This window comes from Vicia villosa, linkage group LG4 (genome assembly GCF_029867415.1).
Source record: "Vicia villosa cultivar HV-30 ecotype Madison, WI linkage group LG4, Vvil1.0, whole genome shotgun sequence".
Lineage (NCBI taxonomy): Eukaryota > Viridiplantae > Streptophyta > Magnoliopsida > Fabales > Fabaceae > Vicia > Vicia villosa.
The window spans coordinates 17,703,247-17,722,209 of record NC_081183.1 but is presented as its reverse complement, the minus strand read 5'-3'; the positions used below and the strand labels follow the sequence as shown (position 1 = coordinate 17,722,209).

The 18,963-nt window shown below is 33.1% G+C and overlaps 4 protein-coding genes across 4 annotated transcripts; 1 reads left to right on the top strand and 3 right to left on the bottom strand.

Moving 5' to 3' along the window:
- Positions 1 to 1,113: 1,113 nt before the first annotated feature.
- On the top strand, positions 1,114 to 5,917 carry LOC131594603 (NAC domain-containing protein 21/22-like). The gene is made up of 3 exons (XM_058866778.1): positions 1,114 to 1,372; positions 4,007 to 4,281; positions 5,084 to 5,917. Exons 1-3 carry the CDS (start codon positions 1,207 to 1,209, stop codon positions 5,588 to 5,590), a joined length of 948 nt encoding a protein of 315 aa, XP_058722761.1. The 5' UTR covers positions 1,114 to 1,206; the 3' UTR covers positions 5,591 to 5,917.
- Positions 5,918 to 7,103: 1,186 nt separating this feature from the next.
- LOC131596835 (probable disease resistance protein RPP1) lies at positions 7,104 to 8,430 on the bottom strand. Its single transcript, XM_058869572.1, has 2 exons — positions 8,054 to 8,430; positions 7,104 to 7,613 (listed from the first exon to the last, which is right to left on the bottom strand). Exons 1-2 carry the CDS (start codon positions 8,225 to 8,227, stop codon positions 7,104 to 7,106), a joined length of 684 nt encoding a protein of 227 aa, XP_058725555.1. The 5' UTR covers positions 8,228 to 8,430.
- Positions 8,431 to 8,817: 387 nt separating this feature from the next.
- Positions 8,818 to 10,915, bottom strand: LOC131596834 (toll/interleukin-1 receptor-like protein). Its single transcript, XM_058869571.1, has 2 exons — positions 10,619 to 10,915; positions 8,818 to 9,410 (listed from the first exon to the last, which is right to left on the bottom strand). Exons 1-2 carry the CDS (start codon positions 10,641 to 10,643, stop codon positions 8,818 to 8,820), a joined length of 618 nt encoding a protein of 205 aa, XP_058725554.1. The 5' UTR covers positions 10,644 to 10,915.
- A 429-nt stretch (positions 10,916 to 11,344) lies between these two features.
- LOC131596833 (uncharacterized) lies at positions 11,345 to 11,818 on the bottom strand. Its single transcript, XM_058869570.1, has one exon. The coding sequence runs from the start codon at positions 11,816 to 11,818 to the stop codon at positions 11,345 to 11,347; it is 474 nt and encodes a 157-aa protein (XP_058725553.1).
- Between the last annotated feature and the right edge of the window lie 7,145 nt (positions 11,819 to 18,963).

Sequence of the window (18,963 nt, the reverse complement as noted above, 5' to 3'; positions counted from 1 at the left end):
CAGAGGGAGTATTGTTCAGATACATTAATTATTCAATGTATTTAAAAAGTAAACTCTTTCTTGTAAATATGACCGGAGAGAGTATTAAATATTTATTTAGATTAGACTCATTATTAGACAATTATTATTATTTTTATTATAGTTTAATTTAACCGGTTATCCTTAAACAAAGCACAATAGTATTATTTACTATTCACTCATATACACCGAATTAAGAGTATGTTGTTTACTTTTGTAAAAAACAAGAAGAAAGTAATCATTTGGATTAAAAAAAAATCAAAAGTAATCATTTTCAACCGATGGGTTAATTAACAAATCATAGTATAGTTTTCCCATTTGTTAATTCTCATGACGAAAATTGATCACCTAACGTCCTAACTCCCCTACCCTCCTATCAAATTTCACCACAAAAATACTCTCTAGGCTATGTGTTTCCTCACTTTGTCTTCACCAATTATTATATTATTATTATACATAATAACCTTTAATAACCCTTTAAATTAATAAATTGACTCCTACATCTAAATAAAACTTTATTCAAGAAAATTCCTATGGATGCCAGCTTATCAACAACCAATGTAAATTCCATACATTAAAAAAAACAGAGATATTAACAAATTTATTATATATATTCTCAATGAAGATTAAATAATAAAACAAAAACAAAAAAAGAAAAAAGATAGATCATGCATAAATGGACAAAACAAAAAATAATGTCTATGTCATATCTCTCATCACCAAGTGGGCCCCACCTCTTTGATTTGATTCTGACTAGAGGCTGCTTCATGTGCCATCTCTCTAATTATTATTTTATTTTTTTTTTGTAAATTTTATTTAATTTAATTTCTTAATCTAAATTACTCTAATATATGAAAATAATTTTATTAATAGAATGAAAGAAAAAAAAATCAAGAAACATTAAATTAGAGATACACATCACTAATGAGCCAGTTGGCAGCTAAAGGTTTGTGCACATCATCAAAATCTTTGTAAATACAATAATTAATTACATAATTACCCTTGTAATTTTCATCTAATTACATGTTGACTTTTCCACTTGTGTTCCCACTCTCATTTTATATATATAGATACACATTTCATCTCCTTCCTCTCTATAATTATTTCTCTCTTTCAAAAAATTTCATCACTTAAAGAATCTGAATTTTTTTTCTTTTTCTATATCTTTGTTTGAAACAAAAAAATAAAATGAGCAACATAAGCATGGTTGAAGCAAAGCTTCCACCAGGGTTCAGATTTCATCCTAGAGATGAAGAACTTGTGTGTGATTACTTGATGAAGAAGGTTACTCATAGTGATTCTCTTCTCATGATTGATGTTGATCTTAACAAGTGTGAACCATGGGATATTCCTGGTAATTAGTATTATGATTTATATTAATCCTGTTTATGAATAATCTCTAATCTGATTAATTAATTTTCTTCCATTATATATTATCATGCATTTTCTATTATATATAGTTATATAGTTATTATTGTTTCATATATGCTTGATCTATGAATTATTGTGTTGAATTATTTAAATTTTGATGTTGGAAAAAATTGATGTGATGATGATAGTAACTGTAATGGCTATAATGATTCCAATTTTTGTATGAACAATTGTGATCTAAATGTTAATTGGGTAGTTATTTTATAGTTTTGTTCATTGTGAGATAGATAGAAGGAAGAATATGACATTATTTTTATTTTGCATTTTTCATTAGGGTCATAAGTTGACATAAGGTTTTGTATTTTAATGGATGTCATGGATGAGTTTTATTCCTAATCCTAACAATATGTTATAAAGATAGGTAGGTACAGGTGGCTGCGCTTATGTACTATATAATTAAATAATATTGAAAGGTAGTAGTATTATTTTAACTAAAAATATTATATATTAAAAAATATTAATGTTTTAAAACCAAGACCAGAGATCAACTCGCTTAGACATTAGATTATTCATTAACGATGGATCATTGGTTAAAGCGCGTGACTATTTAGATATTAGATTATTAAGTAATCGTTGGTGGCTCATTCATCCGATCAACTGTTATTCCAGTTTATATGAGAGCAATACAAAAATTATTGATTTAAAATTCATATCATATATAATGATTATCAAATTAAAAAACCTATAAAATATAACAAAAAAGCAAATTCAAAATTTTAAAAAAAAGTCAATAATTAAATTCATCAAAATAATTTTTTTCAATAAATTGTAACACAAATTTATTATAATATAACTATGATTTCTTATAAAAATTATTTAAGCAGATCCGTTGATTCGTTTGTTTAGTTTATGAACTAGTCGGATCACATTAATTTCTATAAAATAAATAATATTTTTGATATTTTAAGTTTCTACGTCACTTTAGCCTCCGATTCCCAATCAGACTTAGTCCGATCGGCTAAATTTGGTCAAAATTTAAAATGTAGAAAAATTGTGAGTACTATTTTTTTTAAAAATAATTCTATACTATAATTTAGATAATTTGTTTCCATTAAACATTTATATAAATAAATAAATAAATAAATAAATATACATACACGTATCTTAGAAAGGGATGTAGACAGTTGAGTTGAGGTTAGCATCTTTGAACAGGAAGTTCTAAAAATCATAAACTCTCTCCATATGCTTACAATACAAATTTCTAACACTATTTGCCAGATTAAATTATATCACATAATTAAAAATAAAAAACTTTAATAAATTGACACACTGAACTTGTCCTATTATAAAGTGTTTGATAATGATTTAAATCACAATAATAATTCAAATATTGGTTTACATTGCAATAACACATGGACGTGATTAATTGATTTACATGTCATATAGTAAAGTGATTGAACTATCAAACTTTACTTAATGTTGCTGGACCCAACTAAGTTCATCTTACTTTCATGTCAAAAAGAAAAGATAGCAAGTGTTGAGAAAGACTTATCATTACTATAAATAGTTTATAAAAGTTTATTTTATTTATTTTATAAAATTAACTTATACAAATTTATTTATAAATATATATTTTATCAATTTCTTTTTATAAACCAAAAATAGATTAAATAAATTTTTTTTAATGAAAATACACCGATAGTATAAAACAGTTTTATACTATCAGTAAAATTATAACCGTTAATTTTTGTAGAAGTTTGACTTTTTGTTTAAATCACATATAATTTTTTTTTTAAAAGTTATGATAAACTGACCGTGTAAAATATTTACACTGGTAATGCACTATTTTAAGTTTAAAAATAAAATAAAATATTGTTTGATATATGGGTCAACATTGAAGCTTTGGTGCAGTAAGCCAAGTTGAAGTTTAATTATTTTGAAAATGATTTCAACTGTTTGATTATGAAATCGCCATAACTAGTTTTGGATTTTATCCAAGCATGTCATGAATGAAAAGAAATTGATAAAGATAGCTAAATTAAAAAACACATCAACAATTAATGGAAGAGTCTTCAATAATGGATATGGGGCCAATACAATAGTATCTAAATTAGTATAATTTACATTCTTATCATAAAAACTCAAATATAATAATTAAGATAAAGAAAAAAAGTCATGAAATTGCATTTAATTTAAGGATTAAGTTTAACCTATGATAATATTATTAATTTGGACAGTTGGTTTTAACTAGTCATAGTTGACTTAAACATAAAAACTAATTTGCACCTTTTATTGATCTATAATTGCACATGTTCTGCATCTGACCAAAATTAACATATCATATGTATTGAGTTCGAATTCTGTTAGTCAGTAATAATGTTTGTATTGAATTAGTTCATACAGAGTTTCTATTCTCTGTTAGTAGACGGTGGAATTGACACTTTTGAATTATTCCAATCAAAAAGCCAGATATTAAAATTTCAAAAAAAAATCATATAAATATTTTTTTGTCGATCATCTTTCATGTGCAAATGCGATTTTTTACGCTTAACTGCAGAGACTAATTCTTCGAAATATTATGCGTTACTAACGTTATATTGTAATGAATATGGTGCAGAAGCAGCATGTGTGGGAGGAAAAGAATGGTATTTCTATACACAAAGAGATCGCAAATATGCAACAGGCCTACGCACAAATCGTGCAACTGCATCAGGCTATTGGAAGGCAACTGGAAAAGACAGATCTATCCTTCGCAAGGGCACTCTTGTTGGCATGAGAAAAACATTAGTGTTCTATCAAGGAAGGGCACCAAAGGGAAGAAAAACTGAATGGGTTATGCATGAGTTTCGCATTGAAGGTCCTCATGGCCCTCCCAAATTTTCTTCTTCTAAGGTATGTTATTAAATATTAATATCTTCACATATAGATTTTTTTTTCAATATATGGTAAATGGATTTGTATTATTATTTTTCTTGCATGAAATAAGGACTTTTGACTTTTTAGAATATTTTTATTTTTATCTTATACCAAACCAAATTTGTCTCACATGGCTATTGGCTAGAATGTGACTACAAAAAGATATTGAGTAGCTTACCTAAGTAGATCCTCTTTGAATTTTTTATTAATCACTTATGTAAGCCTAAAAGATTATCAAAATCTCCTATTTTCAAAATGACCTAACTATGTTAGGATAAAAATCAAGATTCACCGTAGAAATTTCATAAGTTGATACAATGGTGAAGACTTAAATTAGGAAAATATTTTTTTTAAGGTTTTCGGTTCAAATTTTATTTGATACAAACAACTTCTGTGTTAGGTCAAATTCATAAAAAATAAATTTAAACGGATCTTTGTTAGTGGATAGTAGAATTGATCCTTTTAAATTTGTTGATAGTTAATTCGTCACAGAGTTATGCATTCGACAGTTTTTCAATTGTTAGATCAAAATCAAAATAATTATAATAAAAAAATCTTATAAAGTTATTATTACTTTTGTCCATATAACCAAATTGTACCCTTAACTATTTATAGAAAATATTTGAATTCGAATCTGCATTTCTGCAAATTAATGTTTATGTACAATTATCAACTGAATTAACAAATCATAAAATTATTATATTTGTTCACTTATTTTTTCGATTTCTTAATTTATTTTATATATATAATTTTTAAAATTTTGTGTAAATATACACAGGAGGATTGGGTATTGTGTAGAGTCTTTTACAAGAATAGAGAAATTGCTACAAAACCAAGCATGGGTAGTTGCTATGATGACACAGGCTCTTCATCACTTCCAGCATTAATGGATTCATACATAAGTTTTGACCACCAAGCTCAATTCCACACAGATGAATATGAGCAAGTGCCCTGCTTCTCCATTTTCTCTCAAAACCAAATCAATCCATTCTTCAACCATACAACAAACATGGAACCAAAACTACCAACAGTCAACAACAATAACAACAATCCAACAACTACATTTGGAGGAGCACCTTATAGCTTAGACCCTTTGTCTTGTGATAGAAAGGTTTTAAAAGCTGTTTTGAGTCAACTCTCAAAAATGGAAAGAAACACTCTTGATAACAATAATAATAATAGTAGTAATCAAAATCTAAAAGGGTCATCACCAAGCTTTGGTGAAGGAAGTTCTGAGAGTTACTTATCTGAAGTGGCTATGCCCCATATGTGGAACAATTATTAATGATGTACTTCACTCCTATTGAATTCTCCATAACTGCAATATTGTGCTATAACGGCAGATGATTTGAATCTATTGCCGTTATAGTATGATGTTGCAGTTGTTTGAGAATTCAGTTGCAATAAAATGGTGTACACAATCAAAAATAGGAGTCAGAAGGGGAAGAGAAATTTCATTGTTTTAAGTGATGTAATAGTATCTATATATATTTTTCTTATGATTTTAGCTATTAATATATAAATATCTATATCCATATGATGTGTCCCAATATATTAGAAAAATGGGACTTGTAATTGGAATTTATAAATTTGTAGTTGATTTTAGTTAGTAGATGGAGGGTTTTGTTTTGCTTTGAATGTTATAATAACTTGTGTTTGGTGAAAAAGAGTTAGCATTAAGTGTAATGTCAAACATATTGGAAAAATAACATAAAATTAAAGTTTATTATCTTAAAACTGTCTCTTTTGTGGGGCTAATTAACATGATGCAGAGAGAGGAAACTAAATCCATATGACCTCAGCCTAAGGATTTGCTGAAGTGTTTGGTATATATACTTTGAATTTTCTTTCATTATTAGTATATCATAATATTAATAACCTTCTCACCTATGAAATACGGTGGTTACAGTACTTATTTTGTGATCTGCCTGTGCATTTTGATCAGCCTACATCGTTTTTTGTGACTGTAAATCTGCAATTTACTTGACTCATAATTCTTCTTTTCATGAACATAGTAAACACATAGAATTGGATTGTCATGTTGTCCGCGAAAAGATCAATTCAAAGCTTATCCACCTGCTGCCTATCTCCACACATGATCAGCTAGCTAACATGTTTACAAAGGCCTTACGCTCTCCATCGTTGCAATATGTGACTGCTTAAGAAAGATAATTACCTCAAGGCTCACAAAAAGTGTTGTGCATTTTGACTGTGGTTAGCATACCTAAAGGCCCAGATTAGAAAGATCAAATTCCTTTGACTTGGCTCCAGAATTTTCAACTTCTTCCTCGTCAGTAACCAACCAATTGTAAGGAAGTTGGATTTTAGGTCCAGACTTGGTGCTAGTTTCTTATACATAATCATCAGTAATCAAATTCTGGATTTTAGGAACCAGAATTGTTTACCTCAAATGCCACACAGAAGGCAAAGCCAAACTTCTTGTCAAACTCATCAAAATCTACTACCCTTACTATTGAACCGCCGTCAAATTGGTGATTGAACCATCTTGAAATAAAACTACGTGACGGAAAATCAATGTTTTCCCAATCTGAAGGAACAACAATGTCAAAGCCACCTCGAAAGTTTAGGGGATTCTGGTACCAGTAGAAAAATAAGACAAATTTATTAGAGTTAGAGAGAACAAGGAAATGGCATATGATTATTAGCCATGAAAAGCGTTAAGTAGTTTGCAGCTTGCAGATAATGATTAGTTGACTAAAGGTAGTAAAAAATATATGCTCTCTCCGTCTCACAATAAGTGATCCAATTGGAATAAAAAGTGTCCTATAATGAGTGACTCATTTCAATTTACAGTGCAGGGGTAGAACTGTAAGACTCAAGCAACCGCAAAAATCTAGAGTAACAAGGGATGTCATCATCTTAAACGCATTGCGCATTCCAACCAGATTTGTGCAGTTTCTCAAACTCAAGAATTTAAGCTGTGTCAAATCCCCAATGGATTCATGAACTTTGAATAAAGTTGTACATTCATCCATATCAAGGTACTCAAGATTTGATGCGCTGGTAAAATCTGGCGTCTTTTCAAGTTTTGTACATCCAGAAAGGCGTAGAACTCTCAAAGAACATAATCTTGATATACTACCAAAATCAAGGTCAACCAAACTACTGCAGTTTTGCAAACATAAGAAAACTAGTTTTATAAGATGTCCAATTGATGGATGGATCTGAATTAAGTTTGTGCATCCTGTAAAATCTAGCCGCTCGAGTTTTGGGGTCGAAAAAAACTTTGGAGTCTCTATAAGATACTTGGAGTTGCTCAAATCCATGCTTTTCAGATTAGGTAGTTCCTATAAAGAGTTAGCAACCATCAATAAAAATGTTTATTTATATATATCGAACGGTTATTATTAAAAGTTCTCAGTTTTTATAATAGTTAAAGTCCTCATTTCGTATGTCCCCTATATGAGTATCTTCCTCCATATGAGGGGATATCGCGATACCTCATTTCAGTATAATGAGAATCTAACTGTTATAACCATTTTTAAAAGCGTGCAAGACAAACTACTGCACATGAGTCAAAAAATTTTACAGTTAAACCGTATCTAAGATTATTTGTGTATGCATGCTTCCATGCTCGAACGTTTATTTCGTTACCATACTAAAGTATAATTATATTTATTATTCAGCATGTCTTGCCCTTGTATGTGATTAATTATTAGATTAAATCATAAAATTTAGTCTAACTTATTCCTATTCAAGTAAAATGGAAGAAGAACTATTAAAGTACCTTGCAACCTTCCCATAGTCGTTGAAGGCTACTATCAGGCATATTCAATTCCACAAGATAATATGGCTCAAAATTTGACGGCAAAGAAGTAAAAGGGTATCCTTGCCACAAAAGATATTGCAAGTTGTTGGAAAGAAAATCCAAATTCCTCCAATTGTTCATATTGATCAGCATTGTCAAGAACTAGAAGGACCTTAATGCCACTCTGAAGTCTATTTATCATAATTCCAGCTATTTCACAAGTATCGTATGAGTCTAGATTTCTTTCATCTAGAGCTTGACGAAGAATCTGTTTTTGTACAGCAACAGCACCACCATCCATATAAAGTTTGCTTGTGTTATTAATAAAACAACGAGCATCAAACTGATAAGAGATTTTGTCGTATAAAACAGTAGCATGAGTTGTAGTTTTTATGTGTTAGTTGCTTTTGCAAGGTTAGTTCTGATGAGCTCAGGCGTGATAGCCGGGGAGAGCAACAGGGAGTCAAAGGAAAGCAGATGGTTGGAATCGACCAAGAGAAAAAGAGAACAACAATTGCAAATCTGCATTGAAAGGAGAATTGATTTAAATGGATAAGAACAAAGGCGCTAGAAGACAAAAGGTAGTACGTAGTACACCCACTATGCGCACTATGCAGCAAAGGAACATGCCCCAAATGCTTCGCCATCTCCGCCCTCATCAATTGACAAAACTCCGACACAAACGATTGGACATATTCCTCCAATTCTCACAGCCATCCCTGCTTCTAACACTTCTTCCTCAATCATCTTGGATGAAATGAATGATGGCTCCCCCTCGAGTTAGCTAGAAAGTTCATAGCATTGGTCCATCTCACAACCTTATTCCGATCACATTTGAATTTCTTCTTGTATAAATCAAAGTAGTTCTGATACACCCCATTCTGATATCGTACATGAGATGGATCGACATCATAAAAAACAGGAAATACTTTTTGATTGAGTTTTTTACAGCACTCAGCAATAGTAGCCATCTCTTCCAAACACCACTTGGACTCGGCATATGTTTCAGAGAAGACAACAATAGAGATCCGTGAATTTTGAATTGCTTGAACAAGTTGCGGCGAAAGGGATTCTCCTTTCTCTAGCCTTTTATCATCCTTGAAGGCGAAAATACCCTTTCTTGTTAGATGAGCATAAAGATGATCAACAAAACTGTTGCGGGTGTCAGCTCCTCTGAAACTGATAAATACATCATATCTATAGCTATGGACACTATTGGAATCAATAGAAGGACTAGAAGAAGCAGAACCTCCCTGGCCCAAATTGAAAAACCAAAAACGTCCCAATATTGTCTGGAAGAGTTGCAAGAGCAAAAACCACCATGAGAGCAATGTGTCTGTTGTTTATAAAATGAAAATGCATTTCATGTCACCAAATCAATTAATGAACCTTCAATTTATTGTTAAATTATCACTCTTTCCTATTTGGTCTTTGAACATTTGTAGAACGTTTGTTATTTACTATTTATTACATTTTTATAATGGTTTACTAGAGTCAGGATTATGATTATTGTAGAGCTTATAGAATAGAAAGGGAAAACACTAAAATACAAGAGAAGACAAATAAAATTAACTATCAAAATAAATTTTATTTCATTCATTTTCATACTTTTGTCATCTCTGGAGTACATATATAGTATTGAAGTTGGTATTTATGTTTGTTACAGTTTGTTTGAAGTTTCACATTGCTAAGGTTCCCACTCCCGGCTGTTTGGGTGTATAAATATGTGAGAGCAACCTCACCTCTTGAGCTATCTTTTAGGGTTGAGATCCAAACATATTTAACATGGTATCAGAGCCGGGTTAAGGAATGCAATGTGGACATTTGACCCAAGCCTACACGCTAGGCGTGAGGGTGAGTGTTGAAGGTCCCACATTCAGGGCCGGCCCTGTGCATGTGCAGGAAGTGCTACAGCACAGGGTCCCAAATTTTGGGAGCCCCCAAAATTTTGAAAGATTCAATTTTTTTTATAAATATTAATTAAAATAAATAAAATATTATAATAAAAATTCAATAAATCAAAAAAATATTATGATAAAATCTTAATACATACAAAAATTGAGATAGATCAAAATTTTAAATAATTATAATTAAATATATTATTGATTAATACATAATTTTATTTTTTACGTGTCTTTTAAAATTAATATAATTGTATTTATATTTAAATTTGGGTTCATTTTTGAAATTAGAACGGGTCTCTGCTTTGATTGGGTCGGCCCTGCCCACATTGTTAAGGTTCCCGGACTGTTGGGTAACCCTACCTCTTGAGCTAGCTTTTGGGATTGAGATCTAAGCATATTTAACATCCAATAACTAATTAAAGCTCACCTTAATAATATTTCCGATGCTAAAAACATTCTAAAAATATAAATTCTACTTCTAATTAGTCATAATTCCTACTCTATCATTTACTCTAATAAACTAATGTTATGTGTAAATCATAAGATTTTGATACTGAAATTAGGTTATTCAATTGAAAAATTATGAATAAAAGGGGGGCAAAACCAAAACTTCATGGTATGGATATGAAATTAACTTCACCTGAAAATTTAGAGTTTGAATCCATCTTCTCTGAATTCCTTGGCCTCAAAAAATCACTAGAAAGCTACGGGAAGAATGGTTCTTAGTAACTTCCTCCTTATCAAAATCCTCACTCATGAACATAGATAGAATAGTTAATTGTCTTCACTGTGGTGTGGTGCAGATTTCTCACTCACTCGGTCCCACTAAGCAAAATGGCAACTGGTTTGGCGGGATTGATTTTGTCTTCCGCACCCCGACTCCATTCACATTGGTCTCTAATCTGTCCCCGGAGCTATGGTAGAGAACAACAAATATTGTTTATCAGTGCATTTCCGATGCGTTGACAAAAAGGTACTTGATTTAATTATAGTCAAGATCAACATAATTTAATTATAATTGCATGATTAGTACTAGAATTATAAAAAAAAAAGTATTTGTTTTTATTACCAATGTTGTTTTTCTTCTTTAGAGTTGGGCTCCTTTGGCTGAGAAAGTAAGATTGGTATTGAATGAATATCCAAAACTTAGGCTAACACTTTATCGATCATGTGATGCATCTACGGAAGATGGTGAAAACATAGTGTTCCGTAGATGCATCTACGGAACAGTATGTTATTTTTTGAATTCTTTTTATTTTCATTTAAAAACTTCATTTTTTTAAACACAAATCTCTGTCATCCTGATCATAACGTCCAGCACACGCCTATGAGCAGTCCCATCCGGGAAGACACCCTCTGCAATGATTCAAAGGCCCCTGTTAGTTATCTGACGATACAAAGGAAGAAGATCCTGAGTGTGGTCCAACTGAGCCTGATGCGCACGGAGAATCTCCTCGTGGGCTGGTCTGGACGGACCTCCCTCGGCATCTGGAAGCATGTAGGGGTGTGAGACTCTGTAGTACCAGGAGATGTATCGCTCGACACAGCCCCAGTCATGTTCTGATGGCGTCGCCCATGCCTCCTCAGGGACCATGTGATGCTCCCAGTCTGCAAAGACCTCCTCTAACTGCATGCAGGCCATGGCGATAGGAGCTGATACACTAGGATCGCGAGGTATGGTCTGCTCAAATCCAAACGGTCGCGTGACGCGCTTCAGAAGATAGCGTACAACAATGGTCGAGCTGGAAGCCAACCATCCGGAGTACAGAGTTATCTCTTCAAACGAAATTGTCTCTCGATGTGCACCATAACAGTCATACCTGATGTCCTCGGCGGCCATGAGGTCAAGACCGCGCCTGTATGGATTCGGATGCTAGTTCCCTCTGCGGGGGATGAAACGACTGGCACGTGGCATGACCTCTGTGTAGGTGGGCACCTCTTCCCAGCCAATAATGTTTGGGAAGTGCTCGGGTTTGACGAAGATGATTTCTTGAGCATTTTCATCTCTCCGAGCACGTTGTCTCGGTCTTAAGAGTTCAGCAGCATCCCCACTTTCAACAACTTTACAAGGAGGCATGATTGTACCTGCACACAAACAAAAAAAATTGAAAAACAGAAAGTATGGTGTTAGGAGAAAGAGATCATCACTACGTAGAGGACGGAGAATGGAACAACTTCTGTGAAGCGAGTTTTTGGTTTGGAGAGGTGTAGAGGTGAAAGATGAGAGCTTTGAAGAATGGTGGCTATGGGGTTTTAGGTTTTTAGGGTGAGAGAGATGAAGAAGATGAAGATTTTATGAGAAAGTGAAAAGAAAAAGAAGGAAAAAGGGGGGTAATTCCGAAATTTGTGAGGGTAAGTAGTGGGACCCACCCACTAAAGTCAAGTGACACGGGCACCCGTGTCAGCCTACTGACTTCCCAAAACTCACTCATTTCCATATGCCTTCCTGACACGGGCTGTGTCAGGCGACACAGGCACCCGTGTCAAGCCACTGTTAGTGAAATTTATTCATTTTGACTTCGGCGCGCTTCCTTTCTGCTTTGCATTCTTCTTCCGGACTTGACAGCAAAGACCTGAAACATTATCACTACCAAAACAAGCATCAAAGCACCTTTCATGACACTAATTTTCTATGTTTGTACACTCGCTATTTTCTTCATTTGATTCAGGCCTAATTCTTGAAGTTCTTAACTTATATTATCTTCAGAGGTATCTAATTTTAAGATCTTATAGAGGTCTTATTATTGTTTATATAAATGTCTTTGTGGATTCGCCTAAGGTATGTACTACAGTTTCTCTGTGAAGGTACATTATAACTTAATTGATAATTGTGGTCTTCATGTCACTAAACATGACAATGTTATTTTATCATGATAATAGTTTGACAATATGTATGGTTCCCGCCACTCACTTCATGATGGACTCATGAGAGTTACTGGTGTGATGATTGCTGGAAAGGTTGCGGTTGTTTGTGGTTACGGAGATGTTAGCAAGGGTTATGCTTCCGCCTTGAAACATGGTGGTGTTCGTGTGATCTTGACCGGGATCAATCAAATATGTGCACTTCAAGCACTAATGGAAGGTTTACAAGTTCTGACTCTTGCAGGTGTTGTTATTTTTCTCATATGGCGTGAAATTTACTTGAATCATAACAACAATGAGATTTAAAAAATTGTCATCGTGCTATTAATTTATAAATATATTCACTTTCCATCTGAACCATCTTTTAATCAAAGTGATCTGTAGTTTTTGTTTTCATTATTAAGCAGCTAATAAGTTCATCAAGTTTTACAATTTTAAGTTAATATTTTAAAGGCACCGGTTTTGTATGCAACTCATATCTTGGACAAACACCACATTCCATTGATATTGTGAGGATGTTTTAATTTAAGTGATGATATATGCAGTAAGTCATCATAAATGTTTCATTGCAGTTTATCAATTATTTTTTTGGTTAAAATCATAAACATTATTTATCAGTCTTCAAGCTGTAGTAATTACCATTGTTGCTCTATGAGAAAGTAGTTGCATATTCAATTACCTTATTACAAATTTGGCAAGGTGTGGAAGACTGTTTCGTATTTGAGATTGGATTTGGTATTGGTAAAATATCATTGCATTTTATACGTTTATCTTATTTTTGCGACAATTGACACTCCTGGCACTGAGTTTGGTGCGATACTAGCTAATCCACAAGTGTTAGGGAGTTTACCAACTATAATTCTGGATTTGCTCACAATTTTTTTGCTTTTATAGATTAATTGACACTAGATTAATTTATGTTTCAGGATGATGGAAGTGGTGAAGCACGTGAACGAGTTTATGAACGACTGGATACTATGGATGCATCAACCGCATATGAGTGTTGTAACACCCCATACATAATTGACTAGTATATTATGCATGAAATGTTAAATTGATACTGAGTACATACAAAAGTTAAAGTTACAAGAAGATCCACATTAAATACAACATGAAATTCTACTAAGAATTATAAAACATGAGTCTTCAAGCCATCACCACTTTTAAGTCTTCAAATCCAAACCTGCTACTAATCAGACACTTCTAAACTGCACCTGAAAAAGATAAGATGAGTGGGGTGAGATTACTAAATCTCAGTGAGTCCTCCAATCCTATGGGTCCACTCGATCATACAGGGTGCATGCATCACAAAACCGAATCCACCATTGATCTGGGGTTTATCCTCACATCCGGTACAAGTACGGAGCAAATAAGAGATTTGTCCACCATCGGACTCATCATATCACAAATACACAATTTTTATAAACAAACTAGTATGCAAACCCATACCCATGTACGGGGAATCCAGAAGCGTGTTAATGCCTCGACTAGGTTATAAAAACACATATTCGATGAGTTACACCCATGCCTATTGTCAAGAGACTTGTACAAGCACACTGCAAGAATGGTTAAACGGGTTCGCACAAGCCTAATTAGCCGCGAGATGGCCTTAGCCAAAATGGCGTCATTGTCCCAATAACCATCTTCACGCACGTGTGTTAACGCCAAGTACAAAACACCATCTTGACACATGAGCCCATCGGGCGAAAGCCTAGTGCTTAGTCTACTTGACTTCACTAGAGGTGAGTTACCGATTATGTATTAGCCTACATGGCCACATAACCCTACCATACCGAGCACGCAAGTGTGTTAACACCAAGTGGGAAATGCCCCGCGACCCTCACAAGCACACTGCAACGGTAGCGCACATGTGAGTCCTTTGATCACACGATCAGGGTTGTCCCATTGACCACTGAGCCCGGGACGACTCATTGACCATAAAGCCCAATTCATAAAATCAACCTAGCCCCCGGCCCGCTTCAATTCAAGCATACACACGCATAACAAGCATCAAATCACAATGTGGCAACCTGCCTAAAAATTAGAGCCGCCACCCACTTTATTTGGGCAAGTGAGAAACCCTAAAAAAAAAGATTTGGGTAAGTAGGTAAATTAGGCAAAGGGAATGTGTTAGGCACCCTTTGCCTCCCTTGTACTCAAGGGGACCCATTTAATCTTTAGGTTTAGGTTTTATAAAAAAAGGTTTGACAATTGTTCACTAATAGATTTTAAAAAAGGCTAGCCTTTGCCCAAAAGGGTAAATATCAGTTTTGATAAAGGGCAGGTATTGTTACCAATTCTAATCGATAGAATATATAAATATGTTTTATAGAATTAATTATTTAATTTTTATCGTTATCCCTCGTAATCGATAGATTCGACTATAAATAATAACGAATTTTTAGAGAAAATAGGCTAATCATCGCAACCAATAAGATGGTTGAAACCCTTTAGCCAAATAAACCTTATTTTATTTTAATTAATAAAATACTCAAAAGGTTTTGATATGATCATTGTCAGATCGAGACAACAATGACCATGGCTAAGTCAAAATATATGTATAGTATATAAAAATACGGCCTCCTCAATGCATCATTGGCCAAAAACCTTTAAAAATAAAAATAAAAACATTAAAATTCAACAGAAGCCTCAGATGTTCATCATTGGCCAAAACAAAGATTTTTTAAAAGGGGCCTCATATTAAATCATTGGCCAAAACAAAGATTTTAAAAAAGGGGGCCTCATATTAAATCATTGGCCAAAATGGGAAAAAAAATATATTGACAATAGAAAATACCCTTTGTAATAAAAGGGCGGCCTCATACCAAAAGATTAAATCATTGGCCAAAAAGGTAAACCTAAGGGAACAGAAGGGCAAAAGCCATGTATAGTGAAAATAGGCCATTGTTAGATCTAGACAACAATGGCCAAAACCCTGTTTTGGGGGAGGCCTCATAGGTAATCATCGGCCGAAAATGTGTGAGTTTGTGATTGAGTTTGAATGATTTGAAATCGTGTTTGAGTGATTTGAAAATTACGTTTGAAAGGGGAAAGGGTTTGTCAGCTCTTGTCAGTTGATCGACAATGGTGGGTTAGGGATGTTCAAGACAAACCCTAAGACAAACCCTCAAAGGGAGAAGAGAAAAACGTAGAAAACGTAGTTTGTGGGAAAAAGCGCAGTTTTGAGTATGTGTGAATTTGTGAAAAAAGTACGTCAAATTGGAAGAAGCTCCTCTTTCAGGGTTGCCAAGACTCTTTTTTATAGAGTTAGAGAATTAGGTCAAAATCCATAAGAGGGAATAACCCATATCCAAAAACTCAATTTGATATTTTATTTTATAAATTAGAATAATAAAATAATAATGATTATTTAAATAAAATATAAATAAGGCTTAATAAAAATGACAAAAATAGGTTAGAAATATTTAATTGATGATTGAATAAATTGTAAAAATTGACAAAAAAACCCTAAGATAAAAATAGATGGGCCAAACATTTCAAGATTCAGTCTAATGAATTTCAATCACACCCCTTTTCCTTTGTATGCACCCCTTAGTTAATAATAATAACCATTTATATTTAAAATAGGTTGTGAGAAATAGAATATGCGAGCCAAATGTTTGGGCCCCAGTATCTACTAAACACACCTTTATTTTAATTCTAACCAATTTTATAAGAGAATGGGTTTAACAATAGAGATGTTAAACCCCATGGCTCCTATTTTTTTTTGGTATATCCTTAAGGAATTAATTTTAACCAGACGTAAAACAATAGGGTAAATTTTGGGGTATGACACACACAAATGCAAACAATCTTGAATTGTTTAACCGAAACAACGGGCATCAGCAATTATTCATACTTCATCATATAAATGCATTTCATTTCCAAGCATGAAATAGTAATCAAGAACAATTGGATTGATACTCAATTCTATGCATAACATACATATATGAATAATTAGATAAGAACTTGAAATTTCATGCTATCGAACATCTCACATCATTACAGATATGCATTATTAGTCTGGGAGGAGTCCGACTCCGACTACGGAACCAAACTGCACTCAAGGGAAGAAAACAGAATTTTTGCATCAAACAACATCCGCTAAGCGACCATCGTCCGCTTAGCGGACTCGCGATATTTGTAAGTTTCCAAGCAACAGCCGCTAAGCGATCTTGGTCCGCTTAGCAGACTCGCGATTTCTAAAAAACATCAACAGCATTCGCTAAGCGACCGTAATTTGCTTAGAGGACCATCATTGTTGCAGGAAAACTCAGAACGTATCAGTTCTGCGATTGGGGTGTCTATACCCCCTCAAAACCACCTGCATGTAATAGTTTACAGTATATCCAGCCAGTGTGTATCACATAGAATCAACAATTTCACATTAACATATTTATTATCATGGATTATCACTCAAACCCCATTCCCAACATAAACCCTTGCATACAAATTCCCCAAGGTATCTAACTAAGAACTCACCTTGGATTAATAGAGGTTTAAAGGTTGTTAATTCTGTCATTGAACTCCCACCATAGCCAAAGCTTCACCCTCAAGCTCACCAAATCCGTAGCCCTCTCTTTGCCAACTTTCAGCACCAATTGCTCAACTTCAAACGTGTTTATCTCCATCAATAAACAAGCTATGAGTATGAAATGTATATGCAAACTGAAGAGAATTTCGTGTAGAATCTGAATCTTCAAGTATTACCTGAATCGGAGTTGTGAGCAGAAAGTTATGGCATGTTTAGTGAAGGTTGTCCATGGAATACGAAAATGGAATTTGATATATGAATTCTTTTTTTTCTCTTCCATACCTCTAGCCCACTCTCCCTTTCTTACTTACATAAATTCTGATTTGTAAATGTAAGCCGCTACCAACCACATGTCATGCAAAAGAAGATTAATGTCCAAATTGCCCTTCAACTAGACTATAATTGCCACCATGCCATTTGGTTAGATTCTAATCAACCCACTCACTTTCTCTTAATTTATAAAGTCTACTTAGCAACTTCATATGCATAAATAATCATGCTTAAATATAACACGGGGTATTACAAGTGTGCTGCTGAAATTTTATTTGGTCTTTCAACAAGCAGATGCACAGGAAAAGAATACTTGCTACATGATTTTTGCCCAATAAAATTTGAGTCCCTCGACAAGCTCGACCAATGATACTTCTTCTAAGAAGGATGCTAATACAATCATACTTGAAGAGATGACTAAAACTGATTTTCTAACTCCAAAATAATCCACCACCAAAGTCAAGCACATGTTTATCATGATACAATACAATGTTATGTAATTTGATGACTGAAACCATGCTACAAATAATATAGACAAAGTTATTTATAATACTATTATATGTGCTCTATTTTGTCTTCTAATTTTTGTTTTATTATGTCTAATCATCCTGATAATTGGTCTATCAAATACAATTTTGATATATTGTTAATCAGTATGGATATCTTAATTTAAATCTAACATATTTTATATGTATGATCCTTTCATTTAAAAAGTAAAGTGAACATCACTTTTTTAATACTCATGAAATGGTTGTATCTTTAAAGTCAGTTTGATTTTTCAACTTATGAGAAAAAAGACCAAATATTTTAAATTTATGATAGGCTTTCATATATATATATATAGTATTGTTTCTGATATCACAGTTATGAATGTGATATAAAAGTATAAAATTATATTATAATCCATCTTTAAATTGAACTTAAGAATATAAATTAGTAAGTGAACACACATTAATGACTTTCGTAAACTTTCATCTCCATTATGCATAAATCGACTATATCAAATTGTAAACATATGCCTATCATGATTGCTACAACTTTGGTTTTAGAGTACAGTCACATGATATTTTATCCACTTAACCACCTTTCATTTATTTTTTTAATCATATTTTTCGTGCTACATCTTATTATAATACATTGTTGATCAAAAAATAGATTGGATAACATCAACCTGTCAAGTCTAAATTGTACTTCTATAATTCAAGGTCATGCATCTAGTCATAATTTCTAGTCATATGTTCTAATCTACCAACATTTAAAAAAAAAAACACAACTCCCATATCCAACTCTATACATGAACTTCAAATTTACTTTCAACT